At 40.3% G+C, this 16,001-nt stretch overlaps 2 protein-coding genes across 3 annotated transcripts; both read right to left on the bottom strand.

Annotated features, from left to right (window-relative positions):
• Positions 1-514: 514 nt before the first annotated feature.
• LOC138623062 (amyloid-beta A4 precursor protein-binding family A member 3) lies at positions 515-10,489 on the bottom strand. 2 transcript variants are annotated; one of them, XM_069702340.1, is made up of 11 exons: positions 10,055-10,489; positions 7,864-8,997; positions 7,206-7,236; positions 6,945-7,090; positions 6,512-6,598; positions 4,873-5,052; positions 3,906-4,085; positions 2,802-3,014; positions 1,797-1,916; positions 1,353-1,493; positions 515-1,243 (listed from the first exon to the last, which is right to left on the bottom strand). In XM_069702340.1, exons 2-11 carry the CDS (start codon positions 8,875-8,877, stop codon positions 1,172-1,174), a joined length of 2,184 nt encoding a protein of 727 aa, XP_069558441.1. In that variant the 5' UTR covers positions 8,878-8,997; positions 10,055-10,489; the 3' UTR covers positions 515-1,171. The 2 variants fall into 2 exon arrangements, with proteins under 2 accessions (XP_069558441.1, XP_069558443.1); XM_069702342.1 differs by having other exon boundaries at positions 7,864-8,890.
• A 146-nt stretch (positions 10,490-10,635) lies between these two features.
• On the bottom strand, positions 10,636-15,265 carry pex11g (peroxisomal biogenesis factor 11 gamma). Its single transcript, XM_069702343.1, has 5 exons — positions 15,111-15,265; positions 14,452-14,649; positions 13,565-13,743; positions 12,722-12,784; positions 10,636-12,547 (listed from the first exon to the last, which is right to left on the bottom strand). Exons 1-5 carry the CDS (start codon positions 15,171-15,173, stop codon positions 12,319-12,321), a joined length of 732 nt encoding a protein of 243 aa, XP_069558444.1. The 5' UTR covers positions 15,174-15,265; the 3' UTR covers positions 10,636-12,318.
• Positions 15,266-16,001: the final 736 nt, after the last annotated feature.

The following is a 16,001-nucleotide window of genomic DNA, read 5'->3' as shown; positions in this document are numbered from 1 at the left end:
GATTGGCCAGGCTTTGACAGTGAACCGTGAGACCCACTGTGCCTTAGGTAAGAAATCTTGTATTCAAGTGGTAATAAAAGAAAACATTATTTATTATTACAAGCTGTGCAGCATTATGTAATATACCTGTAACTAGTTAAAAAAAAAAATAAAAAAAAAAAAAAAAAAACCAGTAGCAATATCAATTACATGATCCAAAAAAACATGCACCTCAGGTCAGGTTACCTGGCGCCGCGCTAGTGGCAGCCTGTTGCAGCATCTCCCCCCCTGCTGTAGCGACGAAATTTCCCCTCGGGATTAATAAAGTGAAATAAAAAATAAAAAAAATAAAAAAAATAAAATGATATATGCAATTGTTACATCATTATTCTAAAAAACATCTCCAACGCAGCTCAGCTGTATAAAGCATGTCATTTGTTTTCAAAATATTAAAATGTATATATGGTCAAGAGTACAAAAAGTAACTTTGCATCTGAAACATACAGCAACCAATGGCTCAATAAATAACATCAAGCCATCTTACAGATCATTTTAATGAACATCCAAGACAGCAAATTCTTAAAAATATAAGCATCTCTCTATCAAATAAGGCCATTACCTTAAATGTGCATTATATCTGCTTCATGTGAGGCACAGTCAGTGAACTATTGTACAAATAAACCAGAGTGCTGCTGTAAATAGTCTCTGAAGCTTGTGGCAGACACTTGCTGATATGTACGTGTACATGACAGACTGAAAGTACATCATAATGTCTTGATTCAATAAGGGTCCCCCCCTTCAAGCATTGTAACCTCAGGCACACTAGCAGCACACACCAGGCTGGAAGACTCATGAAGCACAGGATATTTGATGATTTTCACCACCGTGTAAGTTAGTGAAGTCAAAAAAAGATTGCTCTTAGGCATTTCAACTACTGCCTGAATTGTTAAATATCTGATAAATATAAAAGGAGAGCTATCATCTATCCCTGTCATTTTAAATTATGCTTTCATATTCAAATGTTCTGTACATCTTCAAAATATATAACCTGTCTAGTTTATGGTATTCAGTGGTGTGACAACAGCCTAGAATACTCTGTAGGATCAATTGCATAATATTTTTTTGAGTTTGGCAGAAGCTCATGTAGCTTGTACACTGTGCAGTATTTTTGTCTTTGTGAAGCAGGAAGCGCTCAAAGAAACACGGGCTGCTCCTGTCCTGTTAAGAGTCGATACGTTGAGGCTGGCATCGTCTTCAAATGAATCTGTCCAGAGAGAGAAAAACGAAAACAACGTTCATTCAAAAATGTAAAACAAACTTTGAGTCGGATGCCAAACACTGTATTTAGTTGAAAGTATTTCATCACTTCTCACCTCTCCGACAGCATTTGTCAGGGTCTGGATGATCTTGTCGTGCGGCGTTGCAACAACACTCTGCCCGTTGATTTCAATGATGCGATGACCGACACGGATTCCTCCTCTCTCCGCTATACCACCCCGCATCAGACTGCAGATCTGCAATTGGAAGACAGAAACTTTCTTCATTTCAAAACAAAAGACCTGCTATGTGCTTTATTTGTCCGATAAGTTTGTTTGGTTAAATTCCCAGGTAAAATAAACTCTCTTTCTTCTTTCAAGGGAAAGTTGACTAAGTGCACAGGGCTCTTTTATCGAAACACCCAAAGTTAAGCACCTGCAATCTGGCCAGTAAAAACCATTGTCATCATCTACTGTTGGCCACTGAAGGGTTAAAGGACCAGTTAAAAAGCTGAAGGGAGTTTTATAAAAGACAGGCTGAAAATATGAATATTCACACACAATGCCGTCCTCCACACTGAAGCCCAGCTGAAACTTGGGATCTGGTCTCCTTATAATCGCCATGGTGACCGGAGGGCAGTGGACGATGCTGAGCTTCACATACTTTTGACTTTTCAGGTCCTGAATCGGAAAAAAAAAAAAGCAACAACAACAAAAAAAGCATTACAAACTTGTTATTCATATAACTGACAAATCATGTTTTTCTGCCGGCGTTTTAGTCATCCTGAGTGGATTGACACTCGTCTTCTCTTCAGTCTGTGAGAGACTAATAATTTATGCCTGAATTTTTTTGTGAATCTGTTAATTAAGCACATTAATTTCCATATACACCCATCTAACAAATCATTAATGGTGTGATACTGAAGTGGACTAAACAGAGGCATAGTTAATTTATTCATTCACCAAAGTATACGTTTTATGAAGGAAGTATGAATAATGAGTACCAGAGGGTCTCTGCATTCGCTGAAAACATAAGGTGAACAATGAAATGAACCACAAAATTGAATAGCGTATTATTAATAATAAGGTAAACATTAACAGACAGAGGTTAAAGGTCACATTGGGATCACATAAGGTCAAACATCCCACTTCAGCTCTAACTAGAAATGTGACCAGCTAAATTATCAAAACTTAAATTTAAACCCGAGAGAGGAAAATACCAAAATATGCTCAAATTCTAAGTAAGTAACGTAAAATTACATTAAAAATGTATTTGATCACAATAGTTCATATGATAACTGATTTTCTGTGATGTGCAGGTGTCCGTCAGTTGATTAACACTGATTTTGGTCCTGAAAACCAAAATAATATCAGAATCCACATTACTACATGGAACCACAGTGCCACCTAGTGCATCCTTACGACGGCTGTGAAAAAGACATTCACGAGAAGCATCTGAAGCCATCAGAGCATAATGCGACTTTAATATCATTTTTATATGTTGATATTGTTACCATCATTATTATCACTAGGATTATACGTTTGTGCTCCGTGTTCCCTTCTTACCCGGATAATGTTCTGGCAGGTGGTGATGGGCAGACCCACCATGCTGGTGCTGTTGACGGACATGATGCGGTCACCGATGCTGAGCTCACCACAGCGCTCCGCTGGGCCTCCATGAAGAAGGTTGGCCACCACCACGGTGGGCAGGATGGAGCCCCAGCCTGACTCCACCACCGCCAGCCCCAAGATCTCCCCAGGAGCCTTGGTGATGACCACCTGAACCGCAGACACATGGAGGCTTGGTTAACCAGTGTTTTCACCACAGTTATCTACACTGGTATCATTATTTGTTTTACTGTGTGCTTGTATTCCTTTGTAAAAAAAAAAAAAAAAATTCTCTTTGCAAAGCTGTGTGTGATCACCATAGACTGTTTGGATTGAAAAAAGTTAAGCCCCAGATGCACTTTCAAAACCAAAGCGGTACATAAGAGACAAGCATGATATCTGGTTATCTGCCACATATCCAGTTGTCAGTGTTTGTCTTTGGATGGCCTTTGCAGATGTTTGTAGCTGTCAAGATGCAGAACATATACTCAACTTTCTTATGTGTTTTGGAGTTAAAAAGAATATTCACCTTCTTTTCTGTCTGTTGTTCTCTGAAAACAATATCAATAATGGCTGTTTATTGTTTGTTTTTTCATCAGGGAACTGAAGGATTTGGGAGTTCAGGGTCAGAAGCGCACACGCAATGTGACCTGATACATATAGTCACTGGCAGCACGGCTCTGCCAGCAGGACAACTTATAAAGACTCAGCTCTCTTGGTCAACGTAGCACGCACTGAGGAATTCATCGCTTAAACTGAGACGTACTGTGACAGGAACATTAGATGGAGAAGCGCAGGACTGTATATTCTTTATGTCCAACAAACAAGACCTGGACTAGACGCTCTTCCACTATGGGTTTTACAAGACACAATATGTTTTTACACGAGTCTTTGTAGAAAAGCTAAACCATGATTTAAGATTAATATAAGTGAATATTGTCTTGCATTGTGCAGCTACACTTGCCACCAGTCTCTGACACATACATGCCTGTGTGGATAAGAAACCATCACCACACAGTGACTTCATGTGTGGAGACATGTGGTCACAATCACTCTGCTTACATCTCGGAGGTTCTGAGAGTCGGAGAAGTGGGCCAGGTCTCCGTTGTAGAGCTCCTGACTTTCCAGGTAGTCACTGTACTCGCCCGGCCTCAGATCGCTGGCCTTGATGCCGTTGGCCTGGAGGAACTGCTGGTAAGCCACTCCGAACGCCTGCCCGATGGCCTGGGCGATGGTCTGAGCCTGGACGGAGCGACCGGAGGGAGGAGACAAAACATTGTTGTTACATTCATGTCTACGGAGAGACTTTATATTTGAATAGTAAGGGCGTTTGTTAAATACATTTTCTTCCTACCCTTTTTATATCCTTAATTTCCATATGAACAAATCAAAGCAAATGGGTTCATTTGCAAAAGACTAAACAGTACAGCTGAGACCAAAAACACATCTGAAACTGAGGCATCTGCAGAAATAGAACATCATGAAGAAGTTCAAAGTTCCTTATTTTCTGTTTCAATAGTTATTTTGTATATTCCCATATCCTTTCCAACTGTAAACCTTGTTTAAAATATTTCCATAAACTTATTATAAACGAAACTTTTCATATTAAATGAGTTTAGCTGTGAAATCCTGTCTGCAGAGGCCTCATGGCCTTCAGTATCCCGCAGCTAATTAGTTGCTAAAAGAAACTCTTCTTCCTCCTATTCAGTGTTGCCAACTATGGGAAACTGGGACAACAGCCAGACCATTTTTACATTCAGGAGAGCTCACTGGCAGTCTGGAGGAAGGAAACCAGGCCAGGCAGAAGCTGAAACTGTTGTCCAGCACAAAACAGCACATTTAATGTGAGCTGCAACAGTGTGCAGCGCAAGCGACACCAGTAATATTGTCTTGACCCGTCAGCCTGTTTACATTATGTTGGATGAAAAGAGAAGACACTGTTTGTGACCTTCATAAGAGCTAAGAAGAAACACGTCACGCTGATCCTAAGCTTTCTTCACTATGTAAACACTTTAGTTCACCAACTCACGTCCTCGGAGGAGAAGACATGGCAGACCATTAAGCAATTCTTCTGAGGCCCCGAGGAGGACGATGAAGAGGAAGAGTCACTATCTTGCCCTTTACGTTTCCTGCGTGCCATCAGGACCACGATGTCGCCAATGTCAGCAATGTAAGAGATCATCTGCAGAGCGTGATCCATCATGGCCTCCTGAGTGGAAAAAAGGACATGAGGGGGTTAATTTGATTAGAAACACAGAAGACAGAAAGGTCTGGTTCCCAACCTGCAGAGACTTGAAACTTGAGAAAGAAAATTAATCCACTGAACACAATGAGCAATGCCCCACCTTTTTTTTTCTTTCTTACAGTCAGTTGGTTATTACTGCCTGGTAATGTACTTTCAAGCAGAGATCATTTCCAAAAATCTTCCATGATTTATTTACAGGAAGTTCTGGTCCCAGTGGAGACCTGGGCTTTTATTAGTCTACTCTCCACATTTAAAAAAAAAAAAAAATCAGAGTAGTCCACTGACCACTGTCTAAAAGCAAAGCAAAGTGGTTTACACTATTTCCAGTATGATTTGTGGGAAGTGAACATGTTGCTTTAAACTTCTGACCAAGCAGGCCAACAGGAAAAAATACAGAGAATATTTTTTCATGACTTATTTTGACCAAAAGAAAACCCCTGACGAACTGAACTGACGAGCTGCATTGACAAAAAAAAAAAAAAAAAGTGTAACGGTGGACATGATGAACGTCATAAAAAAGATTTTGTGACTTTTCTTGTGTTGGAAATGGTGCTGTTAAGCAACTGACTACTGAATATTAGAGGTTAAAGAGTCCTTTAAATGCAACATAAGGAAGAATTTGCTAAATCTTCTTTCAAATTATTTTTGTGATAGAATAGTTTATAAAAGCAATTTTCACTTTAAAGGTAAACCCGGACACAGATATGTGATGCAAAAAGCAAAATTAAAACTATGTGGCTCTTACAGTAAGAATACTATTTGTAAACAGAAATGTCAAAAGAAAAAAAAAAAAGAAGAAACTGTTTATGTAAGTTTCACCCAGCCATGCAAAGTGGGTGATGATGGTAGATGACCCACTTTTACTCTCCTGACAATTCAACCAGACAGCGGAGAAAAATAGACTCCAGTTTTACTGCAACATTACTGCAGAGGCCTCATATTAAATCACCACTAAGTTCTATATTAAGATTTCCTGCTGAGAACTCAGCTTGAAGGTGAACATTTAGAAGTGCAAAGCTGCCTTAGAAAATAAATATAACCATGAGTTCAATGACATTTAACTGACGTTCATGCAGACAGGGACACTTAATCAGGAAAATACACAATAGAGACACGCTAGCAACAACAGAGATCTATAATACAACAGACCAGCAGCAAATCCTCCCTTCATGAGGATTCAAATGTTCAGTTGTTATTCAATCTGATGGAGAGGTGTTGATTTATTTTAAAAGGTCACTTTTGGAAACTGTAATTTGTGGTGCTGTTGAACTGCACAGGGTGTTACTAAGAGGTGTTCCTAATATTTTGTTCCTACCATTTAAATTAATGGGGTAGACAAAAATATTAGGAACATCTCTCGGTATAACCCAGTATAGTATACATAAATGTATGCGCTTGGATGAGTTTGATGAAGTTACAGTACCTGTGTGTCGGCAGTGAGCACTTTGATTCGCTGAGTGGAGATGAACAGATCCACCTCTGTCATTGGCTGAGACTCTCCCTCTGGAGCCTGAAAGAGACACAGTGCATCCAGAGTCACGACAACACCGAGTTGAGTATCACAGGAAACATTTTAGTTTCTCTCAGAGAGATGAGTACATGACATGCGTATCTTTAATCTACTGGAAACACCCCAGCAGACTCATATTTCATGGTAAAAGAATTTAGACTTCAATCTCGGTACTTTTAGTAGGAAAAATATATATTTACTGCAACAAAACCACGCAGAAAAACTATCGATGCACAGCAGTTGGTGTGTTTTGTTTCCGTTTTGTCACAGTTGGTATGTTGAGGTGGTGTGCTTCTGTTATTTAGGCCGATGGTTTGATGCATCTTTTTTATTTAATTTAATGTACCTTTATTCGGTCCACGGCCTCCTGAGCCTGAGCCATACGAGCGTTTGTTGACGGGTTCTTCACTGACTTGATCTGAGTTGAGCCCAGATACTTGGCACCAAATATTACCCCATCCAACAGGTCCTCAGGGTCACAGGGACCAGGCACTAAGAAGTAACACACGACAGTATCATTAAAAAGATTTCTGTTATCAACGAGGTATTGGATGGATAATAATGGATCATTTTTCAGTGAAAAAAGAAACGCGCTGAAGTGACTCACCATCTTTATACGAAGGATGGTCATCAGCACTCTACAATGACAGCATGAAGATCAAACAGATGAATTCAGGTCGAGACTCAATCACGTGGTAAAAAAACAACAACACAAGTGTAGTTGATCCTCACACCTTTAAAAGATAACTTCTGATTTTCAATAATTTTAGTCAAAGTTGATTACAAGATCAAAGGAAGCTGCTCTCATTTGCTGGTTGTAATTTTACAAACCCAAAATGAAAGATATCTCACTCTCCTTGGGTTGTAGCATTATTAAATAACTACTTTAAGTCTCTCTTTCTTAGTTTTGACATTATGTACATTTAATTAAATGATGAAAAGTAAAAAAAAAAAAAAAGAAGAAAAGTAAATACTGTATTAATCAACTTGTCAAAAAGCTACAGATGACAACTACATGCTAAAATTGTTCAAACTTCAATATGACAGAGGACAAATACAGATTTTATTTCCTTCAATTGAATTCTACTTTTTGTCTTAAAGTTGACACAAATCTTTTGCACACAAATTTAAAGCATACATTAATCTGGATTGTTTGAAACTCGTGATCACATCAAGAAAATGATCATCTGTAGCAAATTCAATTAATAAATTTACTTTAACACTAACTAATTTGCATTTCGGCTGATTCCAGTAAGAGCACCGACCTGCTCGCTCTCTGCAGCAGCTTCTTCCTCTGGAGGCTCCTCCCCCAGCTTCATCCATACTGGCTCTGGATACTCATCATCAGGCAGGGAGGCGATGGAGTCGTCCCTGTGCCGCTGCTGTTGACCGTTTCCATAACGCCGCCAGAACTTCCGGGCGTCCTCCTGGCTGTAGGAAACAGACACCACGGCGTCCACCTCCCCTGTGTGGGGCAGACAGGTGGGGCGGGGCGCAGCGCTGATCTCCGTGCACTGCAGCAGCCCCAGCAGGTCTCTGTGGTGGCTCTCGGAGAACAGCAGTCCCGTGGTTTCTGCGCTGTCGTCGGTTAACAGGGAGGGAGCGCATGCTTCCAGCTCAGACTGGCTGGAGTAGTGACGGCGAGGCGCAGTCCAAGGACTGGGATGAGGCTCTTCACCCATCAGCTGGAGCTGGCTGAGCAGGGTGTGGATGCGGCTGTGGTCTTCATCACCTGATCTTCTATTGGCAACCTCAACTTCCTCTTCACTGACCCTATTCTCAACGTCCGTAAAGGTCACCTCCTCTTGGACTTCGTCTTCACCTTCCGACCCCTCCGCCCTTTCCTCTTCCTCCTCCTCAACGACCCCATACTTTTCCTCCAATTGCACCTCAACATCCTGGACTGGCTCGGCCACATTTCCAACAAGCTCCTTCTGGTTCACGTCCACACATGGAGTCAAAATTTCTCTCATGTCCAAAGGTAGCAACACTGACTCACCCAGACTTGTTTTGTCCAGACTGTCAGCTGAGGGAAGCAGGCTGGGGTCATCCAGGTCATCTGCTGAAGCTGCTTCACTCGAGGAGTCCGACCTCCAGTCTAATGGAGGAGGCTCGATCAGGTTGTAGGAGTCCAGCTCTTCTGCCTCTGAACCTGGCGGAGCTTTCATAGCGAGACAGCTGACTTCAGCCGAGACTCCATGAACAGAGACCGAGTCAGACGACAGGAGGCCTGCAGGTGCAGAGGCTGACTGATCAACAGGACAGCCGCCGGACTCCATTTTATGAGCAAACCTGTCACAGGAAAACTGGCATTACTGTTCTTGTCCCCCTGTTGAGGTCACGGTGCAGCAGGATTATCAGGAATTGGGTTCACAGGGTTTCCAACCACCTGAATGACACTGAAATTAAATATGAAAAAGAAAACAATTATTATTGATCCCAGCAGAGCGAAAGACTAACAGTGCGTTCAGTGTTTGTAGAGATGGTCGCATCAGATGACCGCAGCGTTATATGAATCATCAGCCCTCCTCCTCATTGCCCTCTGATCATCAAGATAGGGCCTAAACAGCCTAAAGCTCAAAGTACACGAACAATGTGTGCAATATAAAGTGTGCAACCCAGAGTACATCAGGCGTCACCTGTTTTTACCCAAGAAATGTGTTTTTATACAGCTCATTCAGTTATTTTTGCATGTGTATTCATATATCCTTAATCCTGGAGAGCGGTGCAACCATGTAAGATAAAGCATACCAAACTTCACTCCAAAAATGTTGCATTTTAGGATATGGTGCCTCCAAGAAAATGTGGTATTGTCAAGCAAAACTGAAGACTCATTTATCTTCTAAATTCAGGTGTTTTAGTCAATTCAGCAAATACAAATTAACCCGCCAGGCAGCGCAGAGTTTTACAAAAACACATCACTTCTTCATACGCAATGATGTGCTGACAAAGTTCACAGCAAAGACATCCAGAAAACCAGACATTATGCGGCACATCGTACAGATAAGCACGTTTGCTCGGATCTGTTTAGTGGCTATAATGAATAGTTTAGATAACGTTATCGGAGCCGGTGGCTTTCATGGCTGCAGCCACGTTAAACAACAGTGAAACCTAAAATAGAGGAAATCTTAATGGGAGCTGGAATAGGTGCATACCTCTCATTACAAAGAACAAGAGCACCTAAAAGAGGTAATTACAGCTACAGGGCTGACATCACAGGAAAGGTAAACGCAGAAAAAAAAGAGGAAAAGGATAAATAAATACTAAATCCTTAAATAATTTCACTCTGTGAGTGAAGACAGCCGAGTTTGGCTAACCAAAGTTAGCAGTTCAAGTAGCTCGGAGGGAACCGCTTCTCTCTGCTGGTGGCCGACTACGGCTGCAGCCGCATTGAACGGGACACGGGGATTAAATTGGACTTTTAAAACTCAGCGGGTTGAAAAGAGGAGCACTCACCCGACGTTTCAAACGTTTCTCGGTTTCCTTGTATCCAGACGGAGACTCTCGAGGGAGACACGACAGATGAGAGGACGTGGTGCGGAATTTGAACCTTTTCCAAAACTTTGCTTTTGTTTTGTTCGTCATACTATCAACAGCAGCACTGTTAAATGTATTAATGTCACATAATCAGCAGGTAGGTAACGATCACGGTGTGAATTTGAGGTTGTTGTTTTTTTTTTCCCACTCTTTGTTGCTGCTGTTGTCGACTGACACCTTTTATTTATGGGCTCGCTCTGTAGTCGTGCTGCGTTCACGTACTCCCGTCGATGTCGAAATTGACCTAATCATGATCAGTCTTTTGGTTTCTTGTTCCTCTTCTCTGTACACACGACCGAGCCACAAACGACTCACAGATTTTTTATTTTTTTTTCAAATCCCCTGTTAGTAACAAACCCCGTATTTATTTGATCCAAATCAAACACGTGTGGCATTTAAAAAACAACAGCAACCTATTACCAACATTTTATTTATAAATAATGTCGCTTTCCTACTAATGTGTGTATTGTGACAGTTAATAAAAATTAAAATAAGGTCTTACCACCTACTCCGGTGGAATGAAAAGAGGTCTTGCATCTTTTATGAGGTTATTACTTCTCAACTATCCCTCGATTACGATACGGTCGTGGGCACTTGAAGGCAACAACCGCCGACGTCACCGCCAACGTGTTGAACGTTCAAGTCCCGCTCAATCAAACATCGATAGTTTGATCGAGAAAGAGACACCAATTTATGGTCATTATTTTAAATAAAACATAAAATTAGTTTATGTTTAATCATTTTACATTTAAAGTAGATTTGGCCCCATTTTTTTTTACAGTACAGACTTTTGCAGTGTAAAAAGTAGTCAGTTATCTGGAGATGATTAGACTTTATTCCAAAAGCATTGAACAACATTGAACAATTATTTTTTCACTCTATTCAAATCTTCTGGCTAATGACTAAACCCCTGTGCATTGTGTACTCACATCATCCAAGAGAGGACATATAATTCAACAGCTTATTTATTATTATTATTATTATTACCTTTACATTATTTAAAATTATTCTACATTCAATTCGATTTGCATTTCAGGCAGATTCTTTCCTGTTGGTTCAATAAAGATGGTTTCCATGAAAAACGTCATCAGTAAGCAAACCGCGCTTCATTCAAAAGTCTTTCGTTTGTCTGTTGCCTGTTTCGTGCTGGTTCTTTCTTTTCTGCAGCTAATTCCATCAGTTAAGACAACTTCAAAGCCCGAGGGGCTCGTTAACAAGTCCGTTTCTTCAGCTTGAGGACATTACATGCTTTAAGCAAACCCTGAGTTGGTCTTTTAACATTACGTGACTGAAGATGAAGGATTCTAGCAGCCCGGTTATCACAGTCATAACAACGAATTTACAGTTTACGAATCACTGAATGGATCAATGAATCAAGACTTAAAACCAGCTGTGTGGAATGAGTCTCTAAGGCAATAATGTACTTGTGATTCCAGAGTGTGACTGTACAAACTCTGCACTTGATCTTTTAGGATGATTGACAGAACAAGTGGAGCCTAAAAGTCAGTTTGTCAAACAGTTTGTTAAAAGAACCAATCTACGACCAGCCGTTAAGAGGATGCAGTCTCAAAATGACTTTGCGCGCTGACAAACAAGCGGGCACACTGTTTTAAGAGTGTTTCGTACTCCTCAGGCAGGATAAATGTGTGCTAAACACAAAGATGATTTACACCAGAAGATGCTTCCAGTGTCATTAGGGCTCGAACTATCACGTAGGACCTAAATCCTTTTTTCTGACAACCTCTACACTTCACTAAACTGACACCTAAATACTTTAATCTGCAGATAAAGACCATTAAATTAAAAATAATAATCAGTTTGCTAAAAACAAATAAGAGCAAAATAACAAAATTTGATTAATCTTATCATTTAATGTTGCTCTCGATTGTCTGCCAACCGATTAAAATGTCCAAATATATTAAAATAGCCACTAAACTGGTGAGGCTTGAATTTACATGTCATTTTGGAGGATCGTCTACAACTCTATTATATTTACTCTGCAGTAATAGGTCCACATGATTTTTATTTTTTGTGTTTTTGGCTACGAGCTACAAGGCTGAAATGAATCCTTGCAGACCGTCTGACTGTAGTCGGATCAAATCAAAGACCTGCTGTGAATCCTTTCTCTCAGCATCCTCCATCGATGTCCATCAACCGCTTGGTGCTGGTCAAAGAGTCAGATCTCACTGTGGTGAAGACGACATGCCGTCTGCCTCGTCACTGTCGCCGGTGTTCATCTGGATCAAACCGATCAGAGAGGACGTGGTGCCCAGCAGCCCCACCAGCCAGTTGGGGAAACGTCCCGCCCACAGGAAGCCGGGCGGCATCCAGTGGATGGCGTTGCTGAGGTCAGCGGCGCTGCTGAGGATGGAGAGCAGCTCCCCTCGCATCTGCCGGCAGAGCCGAGAGCGACTGCAGGAGAAGACGCAGACGTTTATCAGGACATGAAGTTTAAGGCTGGAAAAAAATGTGTCTGTAAGGTTTGAACCTGTGACTTTTCTTCCACAGAACAATGTCACCATAACCTCTCTCCACGTAAACTGCAAAGACACAAGACTTGTATGAAGAAGGCTGCACATGAAACACCTGTTTCTGTCCCGCTCGTATTTCTTCAGCTTCCTCTTCAGTAGCATCAGAACTCGGACTGATCTGAAGAATACAAGATTCACATGAAACTCACACTGAAGATGGTCAATAAGTGTTAAAAAAAATAACAAAACGCCTCACGCTATATTAACTTTTTAATATAATTGTCATCTGGAAAATGAGAATAAAAAAAAATAAAACTGTCTGCAAAATGAAATACTCTTTCGATTTTGGTATTTTGGATATTGATAAATACAGTTTATTAAATTAACCTGATACAATTCTAGATTTAGCTTATTGTTATCAATTCTCTTCAACTCTATTTACAGAGCAAAATCACCGTGGAGCATGGTCCCAATGCAACTTATTATTACAACGAACACATGCACCAAAACATGAAGCGCACAAAAAAACCCCCAAAAAACACCAGCCTGTCTTTGGCCCTCACCCTCCGGCCCTTTCAGTTCCTACTGACGACACGAGACTTTAAAAACAAGTCATAAATACTTCATTTAATTTGAAAAGAGAGTACATTATTTCCTTTAACCGCTCAGTATTGCAGTTTTTAGCAAAAATTATTCAAACAGGTGCATTTTACGGGGACTACTTTAAAGTGAGGATTAATATGTGCTGCTAAAACTCAACATTGTGGCTCTTTGGCATGTTTTTGGAGCGCAATAGATCTCTGCGGCACAGAAATAAAACATATCAGGCTTCGATACAGGAAATATCTGTTTAAAATTAAACGAATCGTTAGCTTTAGGATGATAATAATTCAGTTTCACGAACATTTGGATCATCATCTAATTCATGTCATTCAGTTCATGTTGATGATTATCTCACTTGAGGATCCCCAGCAGCAGCGAGCTTCCCCACAGCATCGTGCTCAACAGCCACCACTTATCAGACTTTACTTTGATGAGCTCGGCGTCGGCCGCCCAGGCGATGTGCTCACAGGGGTAGTACAGCTGGTCCGCCACGTTGGTCAGCACTGAGATGCAGCGAACGCCTGCGTCTTCCTCCTTTTGGCGGACGAGCACCGATTGTTATTTACAGAAAACACAATAAGTGACATGATTAAAAGCAGTTATTATTTTGTTGAATGAATGAAAAATGTTGATGAATGTAAGTCTTAGCAAACAGAGCCACTGTCAAAACTTATTTTATTCGCATTTTAATATCTTATTTTAACTTTCTTTTAATTACATTTACATTTTTTTTTTTATTGCTCTCGTCTATTCTAATATTTTATCACAGCTCCTTTTTAACTTTAACTTATTGGTATTATTTATTTATCTCCCTTATGCATTTAATTTTTGTTTTATTTTTTTAATCTATTTTTGGTTTCTCAATCTAATTTTTATGACACTCTTTTTTTTTTACTACTCTTACTGTTATTTAACTTTTAAATATATCTCTTATATTCATATCATCTGTATCTTCTTGTGTGCATTGGTCTTAAATCGTTTTTTAACTTTTTCTTAGATTGTTTGTAATTTCCTTTTCAAATCTACACATCTGTCTTATTATAGGCACGTCAATCATGAAAAGTACTATATAAATAAAGCTTGAGTCATGGATTGAACCGTAGCTGTGTAATCAAAATAATCAATGTTTTGACTTCATAATATGCATTAATCCGCCCCTGTCTGATTGAACTATTAACACTAATCAGACTTGTGAGGGGGGGGGGGGACGCCATGTGAGCAGTGTGTTGTCCTGTCAGTTACCCCGGCTCCCAGCCCGTAGCTGTGGGAGTAGGCCAGCATGGAGAGGTCATCAAACAGCCTCAGCATCGTCCTGCAGTGGCTGAGCTGAGCAGAGAACAGCAGCAGACTTTTCCCGAGCTGCTGGGACGAAGCGTCTGGATCTGCTTTCCGAGAAAGAACTCCTCCGACCAGCTGAGAGCCATAACAGACCGTCCTGATCTGCAGAGACAACAGAGGGGGAGACGTGAGGTGCTTCTAGGGGTCAGGAGTGTTTTTCAAAGAGGAGACTTTGCTCTCGGAAATGCAAATGCATTTAATATTATAATAGTAATAATAATAATAGCATGCAGCAATTATGCAAACATTGCAATATTTCTGAAATGATATCGTACAGAGAAAAATACTTTCAACACATTACTAACTTGTATTTGAAATGTTTAGAAAATCACCCGTTGAAAACTTCATTTTGGATTCGTAATATTGATTAATGTCTGTATCAGAGTTCACAGATTATTTATCACAGCTTTTCAGGAAACAAATTGGGTTTCAATATGACCACTTAACCGCTGGCAGAGAGCTGCAGAGCATCCATTTAAATCCATTTAATAACTTCAACACATTGCAGAGGAACAGCAGCTGGGTGTTTATTTACAGCCCCGAAGATGAACGTAAACACTCACAGCTTTGTCTCTTCCTCTGTAGGACTCCAGCAGGCGGACCAGAGAGTCCACAGACTCCTGCATGTTGGTGGTACGTCAATAAAAAAAAATACTAATCTGTGAAGCTTCTGCTCAACATCTCCAGTCTGAGCTTCATTACTGCACCAGCTCTCAGCTGGACTTTGAAACAGGAAGTGCACAAAGTAGACTTAAGTAAACGATCATCGATTCGTCGAGCTTCTTCTTCTTCTTCTTCTTCTTCTTCTTCTTCTTCTTCTTCTTCTTCTTCTTCTTCTTCTTCTTCTTCTTCTTCTTCTTCTTCTCTTCTTTATGCGGACTGAGCACGCTGCTGTCCTCCTCAGTTAGAGCAACGTTAATTAAAGCCTCGACAATAATACTGGCTCACTATATACAGTTTAGACCATAAATATTGTATATATTAGTATTTATGCATGTTGGTTTGGATTTTTTTTTTGTGCCTCTTTGCTCCGGGAAATTTAATTTGGCATCTGATGCCATACCACAGTGGCAATTATCAGCTTTATTTTGAGATTTACACCAGTACTGGAAGAACTGTGTGGGTGACAGACCTCTTAATATGTAATACACAACATGCAGGGTTCAACAGTAAATTGATATTTACCTACTGGATGTTTAAACTTTAGAGGATTCACAGCAAGATGTAAACCCCTTGATAAGTCTCAAAAATATAAAGATTAGGTTGCCATTAAACTCACAAAAAGAGACTGGCAGTTGAGTTGTGGAACATAATTGTATTGACTGATCAAAAATCAATCTTCATCAAAATTATTGATAAGGAAAAATGAGAAGGAAGAAAGCAGTGGCCAAAGAAAGGAAACACACCATCTCATCTGTCAAACATGGTTCTCTTTTGGCTTACCAGCATACTAA

This window comes from Brachyistius frenatus, unplaced genomic scaffold, assembly GCF_029030835.1.
Source record: "Brachyistius frenatus isolate BFR_SWC_R1_liver_20210118 unplaced genomic scaffold, ASM2903083v1 Contig_41, whole genome shotgun sequence".
NCBI classification, from domain to species: Eukaryota; Metazoa; Chordata; class Actinopteri; family Embiotocidae; genus Brachyistius; species Brachyistius frenatus.
This window is presented reverse-complemented; position numbering and strand designations above follow the sequence as displayed.

What these genes read in the sequence shown, in the direction of transcription:
- pex11g (XM_069702343.1), bottom strand. Translation starts at nt 15,173, where the DNA reads ATGCAGGAGTCTGTGGACTCTCTGGTCCGCCTGCTGGAGTCCTACAGA. An exon ending in ACAGAGGAAGAGACAAAGCT is followed by an intron (nt 14,650 to 15,110) that starts GTGAGTGTTTAC and finishes TTGTCTCTGCAG; the next exon opens with ATCAGGACGGTCTGTTATGG. An exon ending in CTGCTGCTGGGGATCCTCAA is followed by an intron (nt 12,785 to 13,564) that starts GTGAGATAATCA and finishes TGTATTCTTCAG; the next exon opens with ATCAGTCCGAGTTCTGATGC.
- LOC138623062 (XM_069702340.1), bottom strand. Translation starts at nt 8,877, where the DNA reads ATGGAGTCCGGCGGCTGTCCTGTTGATCAGTCAGCCTCTGCACCTGCA. An exon ending in ACTCTCAGAACCTCCGAGAT is followed by an intron (nt 3,015 to 3,905) that starts GTAAGCAGAGTG and finishes TCTGCGGTTCAG; the next exon opens with GTGGTCATCACCAAGGCTCC. An exon ending in CCTGCCAGAACATTATCCGG is followed by an intron (nt 1,917 to 2,801) that starts GTAAGAAGGGAA and finishes TTTCCGATTCAG; the next exon opens with GACCTGAAAAGTCAAAAGTA.